This window comes from Saccostrea echinata, unplaced genomic scaffold (assembly GCF_033153115.1).
Source record: "Saccostrea echinata isolate AGI-Se365-2 ecotype Australia unplaced genomic scaffold, CSIRO_AGI_Sech_v1 ptg000054l, whole genome shotgun sequence".
In the NCBI taxonomy this organism is placed as follows: Eukaryota; Metazoa; Mollusca; class Bivalvia; order Ostreida; family Ostreidae; genus Saccostrea; species Saccostrea echinata.
In genome coordinates this window covers 15878125-15895483 of record NW_026889803.1, presented here as the reverse complement: position 1 = coordinate 15895483, position 17359 = coordinate 15878125, and the positions used below count along the sequence as shown (strand labels likewise).

The 17359-nt window shown below is 31.6% G+C and overlaps 3 protein-coding genes across 3 annotated transcripts in view; 1 reads left to right on the top strand and 2 right to left on the bottom strand.

Moving 5' to 3' along the window:
* LOC133171732 (twisted gastrulation protein homolog 1-A-like) overlaps nucleotides 1-17359 on the bottom strand; it is a 403867-nt gene that overhangs the window by 115965 nt on the left and 270543 nt on the right. The window lies entirely within an intron of this gene.
* LOC133171503 (putative tyrosine carboxypeptidase MATCAP2) lies at nucleotides 102-6762 on the bottom strand. The gene is made up of 5 exons (XM_061306266.1): nucleotides 6709-6762; nucleotides 4479-5083; nucleotides 3865-4141; nucleotides 2371-2676; nucleotides 102-1570 (listed from the first exon to the last, which is right to left on the bottom strand). Exons 2-5 carry the CDS (start codon nucleotides 4995-4997, stop codon nucleotides 1317-1319), a joined length of 1356 nt encoding a protein of 451 aa, XP_061162250.1. The 5' UTR covers nucleotides 4998-5083; nucleotides 6709-6762; the 3' UTR covers nucleotides 102-1316.
* On the top strand, nucleotides 8171-14454 carry LOC133206193 (metallophosphoesterase 1-like). Its single transcript, XM_061342130.1, has 8 exons — nucleotides 8171-8543; nucleotides 8826-8896; nucleotides 9323-9464; nucleotides 10570-10756; nucleotides 11243-11323; nucleotides 12351-12473; nucleotides 12940-13080; nucleotides 13283-14454. The coding sequence occupies exons 1-8, from the start codon at nucleotides 8227-8229 to the stop codon at nucleotides 13451-13453; spliced, it is 1233 nt and encodes a 410-aa protein (XP_061198114.1). The 5' UTR covers nucleotides 8171-8226; the 3' UTR covers nucleotides 13454-14454.

The window sequence follows — 17359 nt, the reverse complement described above, 5'->3', positions numbered from 1 at the left end:
TGCAAAAAGTTACATGGTTTTTAACATTGTAAAAAAAAAACAAACAAAATAATAACTTTGATAACTGTAAAGCAACAAGCAAAATCTATACATCTTTTTCTAATACTTTAAAAAACAATCAAACTGGAACTGTCGTAACAGGACTAATACTCCTGAGAGGCAACAAGAAAAAGGACTCACTTTAATATAAATTACAAAAAGAGCTCTGCCATCCTACTGTCATAATTGGATGAAGTTTGTTCCACCTCTGCTAAAGAGTACTGGTAATGGTTGTATTGAGTACAAAAATTCATCCAAGGTTCAAAATGTTATGGCCCAAAGAACATTTAACTTCCAAGTCAGGTGACACTGACCTTATGAACACACCTGGATGGCACAGAATCATGACATACCTCTCAGTTACTGTCACCTGTATCCCAAGTATGACCTCCTGATACTCCTCTAATAAAGTTTTGTCATTTCTAATTTTTCATTTCTGAGATACTTCTCTGAACTCTGTGATCTTGACATTATCTTAATGACCCATCTTAGTGATCAGGATCATGTCATATCCTATGATCATAATCAACTCTTAGGGCAATATGATTTTTGGAAGTTATTTTATTATAAAGTTATGGACAAGAATATTACACTTCAAACCCAGTGACCTTGATCTTGACTAAATGACTATGGTGTGAAACACCCTTTTCTTCACATTAATTTCATGGATATAAGAAGAATTTTATATTTCTAAAACTGTGACCTTGACTTTGTCCAAATTACCCTGGGTTAGGGTAGGGGCATATCCTTGAGTCACAAGCAACATTTGTCTCTGGTATAAGCTCCTATTCTTTTTCCATTTCAAAGTTATTGCTAGAATAACAATTTTTAAATACTTTGTCCTTGACATTATCCAAAATGACCTTGGTACTGGGTCAAGGCACATTTCTGGACACAAGCTACCTTTTTATCTAAGATAGGAGTTAGGTTCTGAAGTTATGTCAAGAGAAGAATTTCACTCCTACAATGGCTCTTCAAAAGTCAAAACTTTTAAAATATTGATAAATCAATCTGAAAATACCAGGGGCATAAGTTCAGATGGTATATATATTCTACAAAATTTGAAAAAAGCATTGTCAGAGATTATTGCCAGACGAAAATTGTCTACAGACAAACATGGTGATTCCAGTATACCTCAAAACTTCATTTACAGGGGTATAATAACTAAAAATGGTTGTAAAGTGATATACTCTCAGAAAGAGGTTGATGGAGTTTTTGTCTAATGAGTCACATAAGTCTAAGCTCATACACGCTTTAAGAGACAAATCACAATGCTATCATACAGCTGTAAGGATTTCATCTGTTAGACCATTAGCTTCTGCTATCCTGTCTAAATGCTTCCTGTAAGCTGTCATGTCCTCCATAAAGAATGGAATCTGGGTTTCCTGTAACTCAGCGTAAGGTCTCAGTATATCAATGTCCTGCCAGGCAATTTTCCCTAACCGGATCAGCATCTCAAAGTCTATGTGTCTTCTGTGTTTCAATATCTGAAGAGCACCATCAAGGTAGACTTGGTCCTTACAGAATGCACCTGAAATAAATCCATAACGTTACATATTTAAATAAATGGTAAACTTTACCAAAAATTGAGGAAGTCTCTCTAAGGATTGTCACTTTGTAATACAATGTAATATATTTTTGACATGTGCTCTCTCTCTCTCTCTCTCTCTCTCTAGTGATAAGGTGAAGAAGTTGAGGGATATGTTCAATGTTGTCAACCCCACAATAAGGTCCATGATTCAACCCAATAATGTTCAGGAAGGGGTATTGGATAGTAAAACTGAGAAAAAAGACAATCAATGGGGTAAAAAAAAAAGTGCCTGTAAGTTTTTAAATGCCACAGAAAGAATGGTACTTGTAAATCAATTTATTTGGTGTCATATCTAAGATGTCCATAAAGCACTAGTGCTCCAGATAACTTGCAGTTTTCTCTTTACAGTGGTACATTGTATATCAATCATAAATCTGAGGAGTAAATAATGTACCGGTAAAAGTACCATTACTAAAACAGTCTATACCAATCTAGAAAACTGACAGTCATACAGCTCCCATAAAGAGAAATACTGTATTCAGGGTTATTTTTGCCCTGTCTTAATTTCACCCCTTCACAATTTCAAACAATTTTGCCCAGTTTTAAATTTGCCCAGAGTCAGTAGTGTTAAAGAAATAATACTGTCTTCTTTGAATTCATTTAAATTAACCCTCTTGCAACAAGGGCAAAAGGGGCAAGAAAAAATGGGAGCAAAAATTTTTCTGTATACAATAGTCATGATAAAATAAATCTTAAAAAGACATTTTAAGAGTGAAAGTTTTTGTTCAATTAAAATATACCTGGTCTTGACGTATCAGTCTGTCCTCTTTTGGCCCTGATGCAGTAGTCCCAGCGCACATTTGGATCCTGAACATATTGACCCAAATCTTTGAACAAGTCCTTTAGAGACATTTGTGAGGCCTTAAAAACTGTGTAATACAACACAGCAGCTCGCCATAGACTTGGGTCTTTGCGGTAAAGAACACTGTGTAGGGAGGCCAGACCCTCTTCTGTGGGGTTCATGGACCGTAGACCCATGTCCTTCCGAACTTTCCAGTTACTCCAAGGTTGGTATCTGTTGTTAACACTCCTTAAGTGGTGAGTACCTGTATAATATACAATTAAATTTAATTGAACAGTTAATAAATTTCAGGGATGTCCCAAAGAATTGAAATAGAAGGGGACTTTAAAAACGTAGAGGGGGTCTAGGGTTCCTTCCCCTAATGGAGAGTTTAAGGGGAATACCAAAATAACCGGGTGATTACATCATTATAGGCAAGGAAATTCCCCTGGTCTTAAGGACAACCCTGAATTTACATTTGATAGAGTTTAGAATCAAACTTTGAATGGCTCAGTCTTCTTGATATATTCCACAGAGGTATAGATATTGATCTTTTTTTCTTTAAAAAACTTACATATGTGAACATTTATATGAATACTGCTACTTTTATTTGACGTGAAGTAAAAATTTGTCCAAAAATTTTAGTTGCACATGTTTTAAATTATATAAATACATGTTTTGCATTTACAATTTAACTGAGGGTAACAGCTAATTTACAATTATGGAACAGGAATGAGGGGGACCATGAAATTGATATTTCCCAAATTATCCATTCTTATCATGAATGTTTTCTTATAATGATACAAATACACAAAATTGAACAAGTGAAGTTACATGTATGAATTCATGTAAGAATTTCACAGATTTACAATGTTCAGTGGAGAAGGCCCTATCAAATGTTTTGAAATTTTATAAACTCTGTTAACAAATATTCATGAAGAATAGTCCTTTTCCCTGCAGGGAATAATCCTATTTTTTAGCGGGAGCAGCCTTTTTATGAAGAAATTTAAGCAAATTAGGAAAATAAATTTTATTGCAATGTCTTATACAGAGAGAACTCAATACAGGTAAAGTAATTTTTTTAAATGAATGAGTAATTTTGCTATGAAGTTTCAAATATGATATGGTGGGAGACTCAGCTGATATGTTTGTTGAAATATACCGTATAATGGGAATTTTTAGCAAGCACTGAATTTTGGCATTATTAGCAATGATCTTGCCAACTCTTAGAGTAAATGTTGCTAATAATTCAATCACAGATATTGTCATAGAAAATAAATACATTTATCCATAAAATCGCTAAAAATTAATAAGGTTATTAATAAATGTAAACTTTTAGGATAAAAACGCTAAATTTGCCAATCGCTAAAATAACCCGCTATACCACATCCACCAACCAACTGAACACGTATGTAAAAACAAAAAACACCAAAAGGCTTTTTTTAAAGCTCACCTATTTCATGTCGTAGTAAACCCTCTACCCACATTTCTCTTAGGTTGACAGTCCTAACGTTGAGTTGCGGCTTTCCTTTGTTCCTTGTCATGGATCCTCGAGACAGCAGTTCATCCGTTAAGTTCAGGAGGATGTCATCCTCTAATTCCTCTCGTTTTAAGTATCGTTTGATGATGGCTAGGATCTGAGATCTTCCTATAACCTGCCCTCCTGTTTGAGCTTCAAATTCTTCATAGGTGCCGTATTTTTCTAGTGAATTTTCCATGATATAAATAGCCTGTAACAATAAAATGCATTTCAATAACTTTAGAGAGCAATATATTACAATACTAATACTTAGTAACATGCTAAATAAACAAATTTACACATGCACCTACAGTTAACTAATGAAATAATATTAAATTTTTTTTAAGAAGGGAAAATATTAACAATTTTTGAGATTATTTTCCCAAGATTTACTCACAAGTATATACGATATAATTAGTGTATACAACTAACAAGAAAATTAACATTTGGCAATTTACCTACTTTGCATTATGTCTACTGAAACTTGCTTGATAAATTTATGCAATCATTTGCAAAGAGATGTGCAGAACAATACAGTGCATACTCACCTCATTTATAAAACGATCAGATGGCTGACTGCACTTCTCTAATACCTCAGGTTCAGCAGGAAATCTATACATAAAATACGGGTTATACAGAAAATTGGCACGCATGAATCTCTCCTTTTCAGCTTTCTCATTGTCCGGTTTAATGGCAGCTAAAAGTGGTAATTTCTTCCTCCGTTCACATGCTGTGGGCACACTGTTCATTGACAAAACAGGGGGAGTTCTATTTAAGGGGGTCAAAAGTCTGGGACTTGGAGGGGACCTACTGTAAATGGAGGGGAGCTTTGTGGAGTTTAGACTGTCACTTGTGTTGGTCCTGCAAAACGATTTTTCTGATTTGAATCCAAAGTCAGATTTTGGCCGATCAAATGATTTTATTGTGACTGTAACTTGCTGTGCTCTATTTTTGGCATTCTTCTTTCTTTTCTTTTTTCTTCCCTTGTCATACTGATTATTCACAGGAGCAAAGAATGAAGCATAGGAATTTGAAGATGCAATATCTTTTACCAGTTTGGTAGGCATTATGAAAATGTATTTATTTCAAGGTGTCCTTAAATATCTGCTTCTAAAACTCAATTGGCAGTTTTCAATATGGCTGCTCCTAAAACCTATAAAATTAATATAAAGACATCGATAAAAACATATTTTTCCATACAACAAAACAGACTTCATAAGATGGCTTTTCATTGCAGAATGAAATTTACAATGTAATTACCTGTAAATGATCAGTTATGATTACCAAAACAAATGCAAAACCCCTAGCTTTTAAAGTGAAATTTTAAACACAATACTGTGTACTGGTAAGGTCTAATAAAATTGAAAATCATGATTTATGAATGGTTCACTTACTCCTATAAATATTACTTCAATAGAAACTTGAAGCATCAAGACACATAAATCTGTAATTTATAATTCATAATTTCCAACATAGGTATAAATTGGTTTTCACATCAATTTTGAAATTCTCATAGGTGTTGTAGCTTACACTAATAAATTTATAAATATTTCATATTTCATATGACACTTTATACTCCCTCAAATCAAATCCGGTTCATAACCATGACGCTCTCAGTGGCGAATATGCAAATTTATCAGGACAACTTATCAATAGTTTTTTGATATGTAAATATATTCACTACTTAATAGTGTTACCAATTGCTTCACCATCATTTCCATGCCTGTTCACATCAAAACTTTTTTAAATTCATCATGTGTTCATGTATATGTTAAAACATTGGGTTCAATGCCATACAATGTTCTAGAAATTTCCATCAAGACTGAGATCAGGGACCGACAGAAACGATTGGCACATTTGTTTTTTTAATCAGTCATCACAACTTATTTTTTCTTTATCACTCAAATCAAGTTTTGATTGAATAATTTACTAATGAAGTTTTATCAAATAATTAAATGATTGCTTGTTGTGCAGTTTCATTAAAAATTGCCAGTAACTTAGATCCGCCAATCGTAACAACAATCATACTCTCTTTTTTGTATTTCATGGCTGTTTATTGAAAAAAGTAGACTTTTAATGAAATTTACAATAATTACAATGTACTATGAAAGTGATAAATAAATATAGTTTACGGACAGTTAATCTCATACCTATGGTAATATTATAGGAGCAAGTAGTATGAACTCTGGTGCAGGTGTTTTGGAGTTTATTTGTAAAATTTATTAATTTACAAGCATAGGTAGTTATAATTACAACACAGCAAAGTTTTGTTTGTTTTCTGCTTTCTTGAAAATTGAATAATTTGTTTTTGATATTGTGATCACTTTTAACAAATAAATTACTCCAAACAAACAAAATTATAGTTAGCAATGACAACAGGGGTCAAAATTAAATTTAAACCATTTAGCTGACTTTTTAAAAAATGACTACAGAAGGTGGGGTATACCCATAAACTAATAAATTTGGCCTAAGCTGATTTAAATTTTAAACTTACGCAAACTTCCTTCATAGAGAGAAAAAGTCCTTTCAAGTGTTGCCATAAAAAAGTAATCTATTGATTTTACAATATATGTTGATTGCTGAACCGGCTATATGCTTATTTAGCACACTGAAAAGTGAAGGTTAATTCGTGTCATGTCCAAAGCGGGGAAAACATAATCGATACCTTTTTCGTAATCAACATTTTTTCAATATAGGCATATTTTTCCCCTCTTTTTTCATTTGTTTGAATTTAAAATGAATTGCTACATGACAAGTAATGGAAACTAGACTATTTACCTTGCAATTTATCACAGAATCTAAATGCCATCCCCCATGACGCTTAACCCTGGCAATGACCCGGAAGAATAATGATTATTAGTCAAACTGGTTTCGATCCATCCTGCAATTTTTAAATACTTATCTTTAAAGAAAATAATACTAGACATTATATACTAATAATTTGCAATAACAGAGATACATTTAAAGGAATACATGTTTAATGTTTAATTTTTTTAATTGTTAAATGAAAATTCGGATTAGAAAACACCAGTTTGAGTATTATGATATTTCAAGATGGCAGCCTCCAGTGAGCTGCCAGAGGTATTTTTAGTTTTTTAACAGATTTTGCTTTTTCCTGAAATCGTATAACGATCAAGTAAAACACATCGTAAAAATTAAGCTTAAACAAATGTTGTGGAGGATCTCAATTAATATTACCAAGACTTGAAAGATGAATTCTTTATTTTTATATTTAACAGCTGTTCAATAGCTGTTAACAGTTTAAGGATGTTTAAGTTTAATACAATGCTTATAATTAAAAAAAAAGATGTGGATATCAGGGCTGGTAACTTTTGTTTAATAATTCTTAGACACTGTGCACGTTATACACATTATAAATACATTGACTCAGGATTCAGATTAATATTACATTAGTATGTCATGATACAAGATTTGTTCCTTTTGTCAGGTCTGGCACTATCTTTTGATTTAAATATATAGCTTGAGTAAGCTGTAAAACATGTAAATAAGGAATAATCCTACAATCTTACTCCTTTAATGTACAGTTTACTGTTAAACATAACATGTTGATGGTGCAACCTCTAGGGCAAGTGCAGATACATGTACCTATTCAGTTTAAAATTTGCATCTGTCTCTTCAAAACACACGTGACATTTGGTACAATTAGACTCTGACGTCACATGACATCTGTTTAACTTGCATTACCAAACTGAAGCATGAACAGCCATTTTCATGAAGAATGTTTAATCTACTGTTTTTCTGCAATTATATCCGTTAAATCAATGTGATTTTATTTCTTGTTGAACTTTTGTTGCTACCACTAGAATGTAGTTTGTAGTGAGATACAATTCGCAAGCATTATGGGACCACAGGTTACAGCAGAAAAAAATTCATTTGGATCAATGTACATTAAGTTCAAATTTTCTCTTCACCAAGGCGTTGCTTTAAGAGCTTGCAGTGACAAGTGGTGCTTTGCGCCGCTCGCTGTGCTTGCTAATATATGCACAAATAATTCCGAATTTTGCCCTCTTTTATTTAAAATTCCCAATTGAAAGAGTACAGGACCCTATACCAAAAATGGTCAATTAAGCCCTGATCTTAAAATCCAAATTCTGGCATTAATTAAAAACAGATTTAGAGAATATTGCTTATACATGTACTTACATGTCTTGTAATACAATACCTGGTTTTAAAAAAAACTTATCTTTTCAAATTTCATTTAATACAGACACATCAACAGAGTTTGGAGTATGAAAAATGAATGTTACAGATTGATCTTCTTGAGAATTATGTTCCATGAAAACTACAACAAAATTCAGATGTCCTCATCAATCACTGGAAGCCATGCGGTGGTTAATAATTCAGTTACCTGGGATGTTCTGTTTCTATCTGCGTACAAGAAGACTAGTCCGTTTTTTCTTTTTAGTAATTTGCTTGTTGATGTACTGTGAGTTTTTTCATTACTACGTAGTGTTATTATTCTGCAAGTGGCCAGTTTTAAAGATGGACACTGCACAGCTACCAATCAAATCTAAGCCTCTAAAAGTGATGATTTTAGCAGACACTCATATTCTTGGATGGAAGGAAGGGCACTGGTTTGACAAACTTAGAAGGCAAGACTTTTTTGTTTTTAAAGCATTTAATAACTTTATATGAAAAGTTTTCTTAAATTTAAAAAAAATGCATATTATGTATCAAAACGAGTTTAAAATTTGGATTATTCTTAGGAACGTGTTTTGCAATCAGTAATCACATAAAAAAATATGACTTGTTGTCAAGTCAAAATATTGGAACTTGCATGGCTTTGAAATATACTAGTATTCCTCATATTTATCTTTATATTAATAGTGATAAAAATATAAATGGTATTTTGAAAACTATTAAAACATTTTCAGGGAGTGGCAGATGGAAAGATCTTTTCAAAGTAGCATGACAATTCACAATCCAGATGTAGTATTTATATTAGGTATTGAATTAAATACATACAGTTGAACTTCTTTATCTTGAAGTCGATGAAACTGAAAAAAAAACTTTGAGATATAAAAGGGTTCAAGATATTGAGGGTAAAATTCATAAAGAAAATGTGATTGGTACTTTCATTTCACTTCGACATATCCATGGTATTTAAGATATCGATGTTCGGGATATGGAAGTTCCACTGTATGTATGTTTTCTCTCTTTTCTTTGACAATACTCTGATAGATTATCTTTCTTTTGATTATTATCATCATAATTATAATTATTAATAATTGTATAATTTTCCCACTAATATTTGTAAGATTAGTGACATTTCTGCTATCTGTTCGAAGAAATTACTAAGTGCAGACAACTGGCATAAAATATTTTCTTGCACTAATTAACCTTCATCAAAATAAACATTCTTAATTTACAGGTGATCTCTTGGATGAAGGAAAATGGTGCACTAAAGCAGAATTTAATTATCATGTGAAACGTTTTAAAAAGATGTTTTCCACACCTCCTGGTGTCGAGACTTATGTTGTCACAGGAAATCATGATATAGGTTTCCATTATATGTGAGTACTTTTAGATTTTATAAGGGGGGGGGGGGGCACTTAACAATCAGCATACAGTCAAAATATAAAAATTGTAAAATATCTCACATTTTTAATACTTTCTTAAAAGACAGTGGCATGCAGTTTTTGATCTATGATTTCTGGATGAATGTCCAGAATTGAGTTTTTGAAGATCATTTGTTTTGTTTTGAACATATTTTATTGACAAGCAAAAGGATAAGAAACAAGTTCTATCAACTTACGAGTTCTTCTCCTTCTGAAGATCATTTCCTAGTTAAAGGCTACAAAATGTCAAATCTACAAGGAAGCATGCACATCTAAATAGATGTCATTGTTCAGACTATTACCCCTGGAGCAAAGATGTGGCAACAAAGGGTCCAGTGTTTAACATATAAAATGCATGTGTAAATTTAGATCTACATAAATATTCTCAAAAACTTGAAGGAGACAAATCATCAAATTTCAATGCAGTCATCCTTATATACCAGTAGCTGGATACAATTTTATTTCAAGCCATTGCTCAGGAAAAAAAGGGTGTAAAACCATGTACATGTAATTTAGTGAAATTAAATTAAGGCTCTTGAGTTTTTCAAAGGAAAAGATAAAAATAAAGGTCAGATGAAGTGTGTCAGAAAATTCATCTTATAAAGGGCTAATAACTTTGCATCCAGGACTGGTAAAAGGACCCTGTAACACTTGAAAATTTATTCTTTTTTTTCCCCAAACATAAGGTAAAAATTCCCAAATGATTAGCAGTTTGATGTTTTTAGTAGTTTTTTTTTCATAACAAAAACTAGATTAATTGAGATTTGAATGATTCCTGACATGTTAATAGGGAATGAGCTTTCAATCTAACTATTTATTCAATATTAAAACTTATAAGACATCAAAATTTCCAAATTTTGGCATTTCTTTGATTTAAAATTCCCAATTGAAAGGATAGGGGACCCTGTTTCAAAAAGAGTTAATTAAGCCCTGTTACTGTATTAGAAGACTGTTAGATCCATGGGCCTCTTGTATTTTATAATCACAAAGAAAAGTTATCTATTCTTAATGGAATCAAACCCATTAGACTTCAACTCTGATTCTATTTTGCATTGTTTAGGATGACAGAGCAAAAGCACCGGAGATTTGAGGAAGCCTTTTCTGCTCCGTCTGTTCAGATGGTCGAGATTCATGGCAAGATTTTTGTTCTGATGAACAGTATGGCCATGGAGGGTGATGGGTGTAGCCTCTGTTCAGAGGCTGTAGAAAAGATGGAAAAAATTTCATTTCAGCTTAAGTGTTCTCAGGTAGAATATATTGTATTGCATTTCTATTTTTATAAGATTGACAGAGGATCAAAATCTTTTTTTTTCTCTTAAGCTTGAATGACAAAGTAATATAAAAATTTTATATACTGAATACAGGATTATTTTTGCCCCGTGTTATTTTTTGTCCTTTCACACTTGCAAACAATTTTGCCCAGTTTTAAATTCGCCCAGTTATAGTTCTGTTTAAGAAATTATACTGTGTTTTTTGAATTCGCCCACCGGTGAGTAGGGCAAAAGGGGCGAAAATAAAATGGGGCAGAATTTTCCCTTTATACAATAGTTATAATTAGCATTTAAAGTAAAGTGCATTTAAAATAATCAGCATATTTTTCTCAAAATGTACAGAGTTTGAAAAACTAATCCTTTGTGAAGAAATAAAGTTAAAAAAAAAGAAGAGTAAATTAACGAACTGTACATGATGGAATGAATCTTTTATTTGAATATAAGTTTGTGTCTGTTTAATAGGAAAGCCTTTCAAAAAAGAAAATACCCTCAGCCTGCAAGAAGATGAAGAAGTTATCTTATACTCAACCCATACTTATGCAGGTATTTATGTGGTGAAATACAGTTGAACCTTGATATCTTGATTTTAACTAAGGCTGACAGAAAACTTTTTGATAATGTAGATGTACATTTTTGTGGGATTAATTTATAGTACATATATGTATTGTCACAGTATACTTAAAGTGCATTTAAGACATACAGTGGTAATCCAATAAATATGTGTACTGCAAACCAATTATTCACGTCATCTTTTATTCCGGATTCGTCAGTTTAAAATCAATCCGTGACGATTAATTTTCCTGAATGGGGAAACATTCTCTACAAATACAAAGCAAAATAAATGGTTTGCAGTGATTAAAATTTGTGAGTGAAAGTAGGTCTCATAACTCGTGGATATTTCTCGCATGCGAATAAAACTTGGTTTACAGAATTTTCTAGTTTCTACATTGAACAAAAATTGTGATTCCTCGGAATTATGACCCTGTAGAAAAAAAAGTGTGTTTACATCTGTGCATTTGAGAATCAGATACTGTTGAAGTTTGTGTTTATGATGATATCAGACAATCAACTGTGTTCCATATATTGCTGGAATTCAACATAACCAAGTTCAGCTGTGTACGTAGTAATGATTATTCTGAATTAACTGATGTTCAGCTTGAAGTTCCTCTGATAATATATGCTCTAACTTATTGTATTCATACTCAAGATTGTTGCTGTCTAACACAAACAAATTAAGTAAAATTGTACACTGCATATTTTCACTAAATTGAATATTGATTTCGGTTTGGTTGATCTAAGCTGAAAGGGGTCATGAATTGATATCAATTAATTATATAAGAAATTGTGTATTTTTACAAATAGAAATTATGCAAGGTGAATCCCTGCTTTGAGTGCCTTCCATTAGAATTTTCAAATATATTTTAAAAAGTTTTCTCAAAAGACAGTGCGTCAAGTTTTGCTTATGTTGTTGACAATACAATGTAGTATGCAAAAATATCAAAGTAACATTATTAAGAGATCAATCTCCTTATCATTCCATTGCTGTTCACTGTTTTTTTTTTTTGGACAGCATTTTCCCATGTTTCGTCCATCAGATCACAATTGCTCAACTCCCGATGCAGCACCCTCAGCAGAGAAAGACATTCCATTTCGTCCAAAGTATGACTGCTTGTCACAGGAAGCATCAAAACAGGTGCATTATATTGCATTACATACTCTATACATGTACAGTGTATTTCTTATAGAAGAAATAAGAAATAAGAAGCAAAATTACTTTGTTTTATAACATGATGGTTTTGTATAAGGAAAATTTTAAGTTAAACCACAGAATTATAAGGGTATGTTTTGGTCTGAGATTTCCTTTTTTTTATCATGATGATATTTTCAGTAAAAATATTATTTAAAAAAAATCTAAAAATAATTGTTTATAATTGTATCATATACAGTCAAACGTCCTTATCTTAAACTTGATGGATCGATAAAATCATTGAGGTGTCCAATGTTCAAGATATTGATTTCCTCTGTAATAGCTATTGATACACAAAGAAAAAGTGGTTGGGACTTCCAACTCTCTTCATTTTATCCATGGTATTCAAAATATTGGAAGTTCAACTGTACGTTTCCTTTTTCCTTATTTATTACTTAGAACTTGTTCACAGGTATTTAAATGGGTGAATCCAAGACTTATTGTAAGTGCTCATACCCATCATGGCTGCCATCGTGTCCATGACAACGGTGTACCAGAGTGGACAGTGGCCTCCTTTAGTTGGAGAAACAAGAAAGGACCCAGTTTTCTATTGGCAAGTTTTTTTTTTATTGCGCCAAATATTATTTTCATTTTCTGAATGGTTCAAATGTAAGTACATTGTAAATGTTCCTTTGAAAAGTGTAAACATGTATCAAAATACATAAACAATTTATCTAGAAGTCATTTTATGTGTCTTTGTAGCATGTTAATCTGGATTCTGGTTTCATGCGTTTTTTTTTTTTTATTCTTTACAGGCTGTGATATCTGATACAGACTTTAACATAAATCAGTGCTTCCTTCCCAATGAAAACACAGTGTTTTCTATTTATGTTACTGGCATGATTCTTATTCTGTTGTCCATGCTGTTACCAAGGAAACACCATCATGTGACAAACTGCGTTGATTTGTCTGACAAATCAAGTTAGCCCAATTTCTCAGCAATAAGAGCCTCAAAAATAGCCATAGAATGGTTTCCCACCCTCACACAGTACTGATATGCTTGTATTTATATTCCTAAATATTCTTAACTTTATTAATATATTTTTGTATCATATACTGTATGTGTATATATCCATATCAGCATTGCTTATTACACCTGTAGTAATACATATCTTAGAGATAATAATACACCCCCCCCCCCCCCCCCCCCCACACACACACACACATATATATACATGTATATATATATATAATGCAAATATAGCCCTTTCATAAGGTCGATCCATAGATACATGTTTATGTCACAGAAAAGCAAAATGACCGAGCACAAAGTTCAAGGTTGATATGCTTTATGCTTTTGTGTGAACTTCAAGTCAACATATCTATGGATTGACCACATGAAAGGGCTGCATTTGTTATATTTATTTTCAGGAGATTGAAAAAACAAAAATTTGAAAATAATGTAAACAAATTGCAAGTGCTCTTTTTTTTAATATAACACTTAGTGACTAAAGATAAAAATAAAGTTAGATGTTTTAATGTCATTGTGTTTCCTTTTTTTATAGAGTAATTTAGGATATGTACCAAATCAAAAGGGAAGGCTACATTTGTTTTATGATTTTTTTTTTCATCAGTTTATGAAAAAAATTAATTAACCTCTATGTTTACAAATATAGAGTAAAGCCATATTCCAAACATTATTTTTACATCATGGTTGCAAAGAGGAGTTGAAGTATCAGTTTTTTTTTTTTTAGAAACATTAGTCATATTAACTGTTGTAAAATTTTCACTATTGTTGTTTTAAAGATTATTTCCATTTTTGGCAACATCTAGTCAATATGCTTTTCCAGATTCTTTATTTAGTAACACAAGTTGATACACTGTTATATACTTGATCATGTAATCAAGTATGAGTCAATCAGAGAACTGGGAATAATGGAGAAAAATACTAAAATGTATTAGGGGGTGGATCCAGGATTTTTTTTCCAGAAGGGGGGGGGGGTTCCACTGTAACTGTAAAAAATGTCTGACTCAGAATTTTTGACAAGCCCCCCCCCCCCCCCCCCCCAAAAAAAAGAAAAAAAACAGAAAAAAAACCACCCACTTTCAGCTTACAACTTGCCCAAACCTGAAAATCCTATTTTGTGGGGGTGAAGGTGGGGGTTAGACAGTACTTTCCTTAGACAATTTCCCTCTGACAGTCATTTTTTCATTACTTAAGGTTCATTGATACTCTAATAAGAGAGATAACTCTTAATAACATAATTTTCTATTGTTCCTTATTGAATTTTTAAAAAATACATTTCTTTTGGAAAATCATAAGAGTTAAAGCAACATCTTTTATGAGTGAGCAGAGGGTTTATGAACATTAAACATTAATAGCTCTGAAAATTCAAGGAGGGTCTCCCTCTAGTTCCAATGTACTCTGTATATAGAGGAGAGGTTAATATACAGACATAGTATGTGGACTAAAATAATATCATAATATGTATCATATACAAATCACACTGTATCATGATATATATAATATTAGGAATACCTGTATCCTTCCAGTCATTTTATACACTGTAGATGGTATTTGTTTATAATTTGTTGATTATAGTTCAAGATCGAATGAAGGTAGAAAGGTATTTATTCAATTTACATTTGTGCTTAGTTATTTATATTCATATTAACAACTATTCATATGTAGTAGTTAACATAAGGCCCTAGTTCAGTAGGTGTTTTATATTATTAGAACAGAATTTTAAAAAAATGTATGACAAGTACTGGGTTGTAAAATGTAGCATTAGACTCTATCTAATTAAATTTTTAGTGAATATATATACCTGCTATTGTTTAATTTTTATTTCACAAAAAGCTACATGTGTGTTTGAATAATTATGTGTCCATTGTCTTTCTATATACAGATTGACTTTACTCAAATAAATGAATTCAAAATTTTATTTTTTCTGAGTGCAATTCATTGTTTATGGCAATTATTGTATGTAATAATACATTATTGATGCATGTGTGCATGTATCAATTGATTTATTTGATAATTTTATTTAATTATAGTAATAGAATGTAAGAAAATTTTGATGCAATTTTTAATCCTGTAAAATATAAATTACAACTGAAATTCTTTTGACATGTTTGCTATGTTAGAAATTTTATGCAAAGATTTTGATTATTAAAATGATGTATTTTATGTGTATTTTGTTTGTTTAAGAGTTGATGAATTATTTGCAAATTCTCACAAAAACAATATTAATATATATGTCACAATATCATATGTATGGACAAATCAAGAACTTCCATTAAGATGTCAAATGAAGGACCATGATAACATCTAGTTCATTTACTTAGGTCTAAGATACTGAATTTTATAGGCCCAATATGCATTTTATTATCATCATCATCATCAAATTTTAGTTTTGAAAATAAGCAGTTTGAAAAAGTCTCCATCACTAATATAAAGGTCTCTTGGAACACCTCATCTTCCCCAACACGCATTATTTTTATTTTCTATCAAGCCGTGTGGTGGTTTTAGAAAGTGCACAAACGGGGGGGGGGTTATTATTTTTTATTGTTAAGATAGAATAAGTCCTTATTGATAACACGCATAAAATTTGTGAATTAATGATTTTACAAATTGTTTCTCACGAAGTCCTAAAATTTTGGGCCGATTTGATGCTTTGTATGCATCTATGTTGACTAATCAAGTTTTAAAGAAAAAGAAAATTAAAATATCCTAAACGTGACCTTAACAAAAAAGTTTTATTTAGAAATAAAAAAGAAAATGAAAGCAGCTCTCTAAAAACCGCAAAGTGTACTATTTTCAAACCGAAAGTAGCTTACTCGTTTCCTATGACATAATCACCCTTAATACAGTAGTAACTTGCTGGCCGTCTGATATGGACTTCTAACAAACAAAAAGGGCTATTAAAGGACTTTTAAGGTATGTGCATCGCTTTATTTGTCATATATAAGCTACAAAGAAGTCGATAAATAACCTGACTTTTATAAATCCTCGATCTGCATGGTAATTGTTTAAACAACCAATTGACTCGTTTATAAATCATTCTTAAAAATTATAACACATTTTTATTTTGGTATACATAACGGTAGATGGAAACCGTGTATCATTTAACTCTATTGTATTTCCTTTGACATGGCATGTGCTTTATGTTCATGTATCATGAAGAAGGTGAAAATAAGGAACAGTGATCGATCTGAAAAAAATCTCTGATAAGCACACCAATAAACAAGATAATGTTTGAAGTTTATTATACATGTAGCTAGATATCCCCCAAAATTGTATTAAAAAAAAAAGATCATTTTTTTTATCTGCATATTTTTAGACATTTTAAACATAGCATTCTAAAATTTTCAGTTTCTATTTTAAGAAACAATGTCAAATTATATATATAGAACTAGAAAATTTTAGCTCAAGAATTAACGAATATAGCTTATTCGAGGATACGGTGGTATTTTTAGGACATGCAAATAATTTTTTTTATTGTTACGGTGAAAAATATGTGGCACGACATATTATGTCATAAATTACGATTTCTTATGTGTCGCCTGTTACATATATAGACTCGCTGAATACTGAACCCCCAGGAGGCTAAATCATCGTCTTGAATGAGATATTATGAGTCGAGCGAACGAGATAATATCTCATGCATACAACAATATATTTTCCAGCATGAGAATAAAAATAAATATTTGCATGTCGTAAATATACTTCCGTACGGCGATTACAAAATAATTTATAAAAAGATGAAGATTCGAAAGGAATGTTAAAAAATCTTTAAAGTGAATTACTATGTCGGAGTACACTAGTATGTTCACAAGTTTCTCTCTTCTCGTATATACAATGAACAATTTCTTTGAAATTATAGACATAT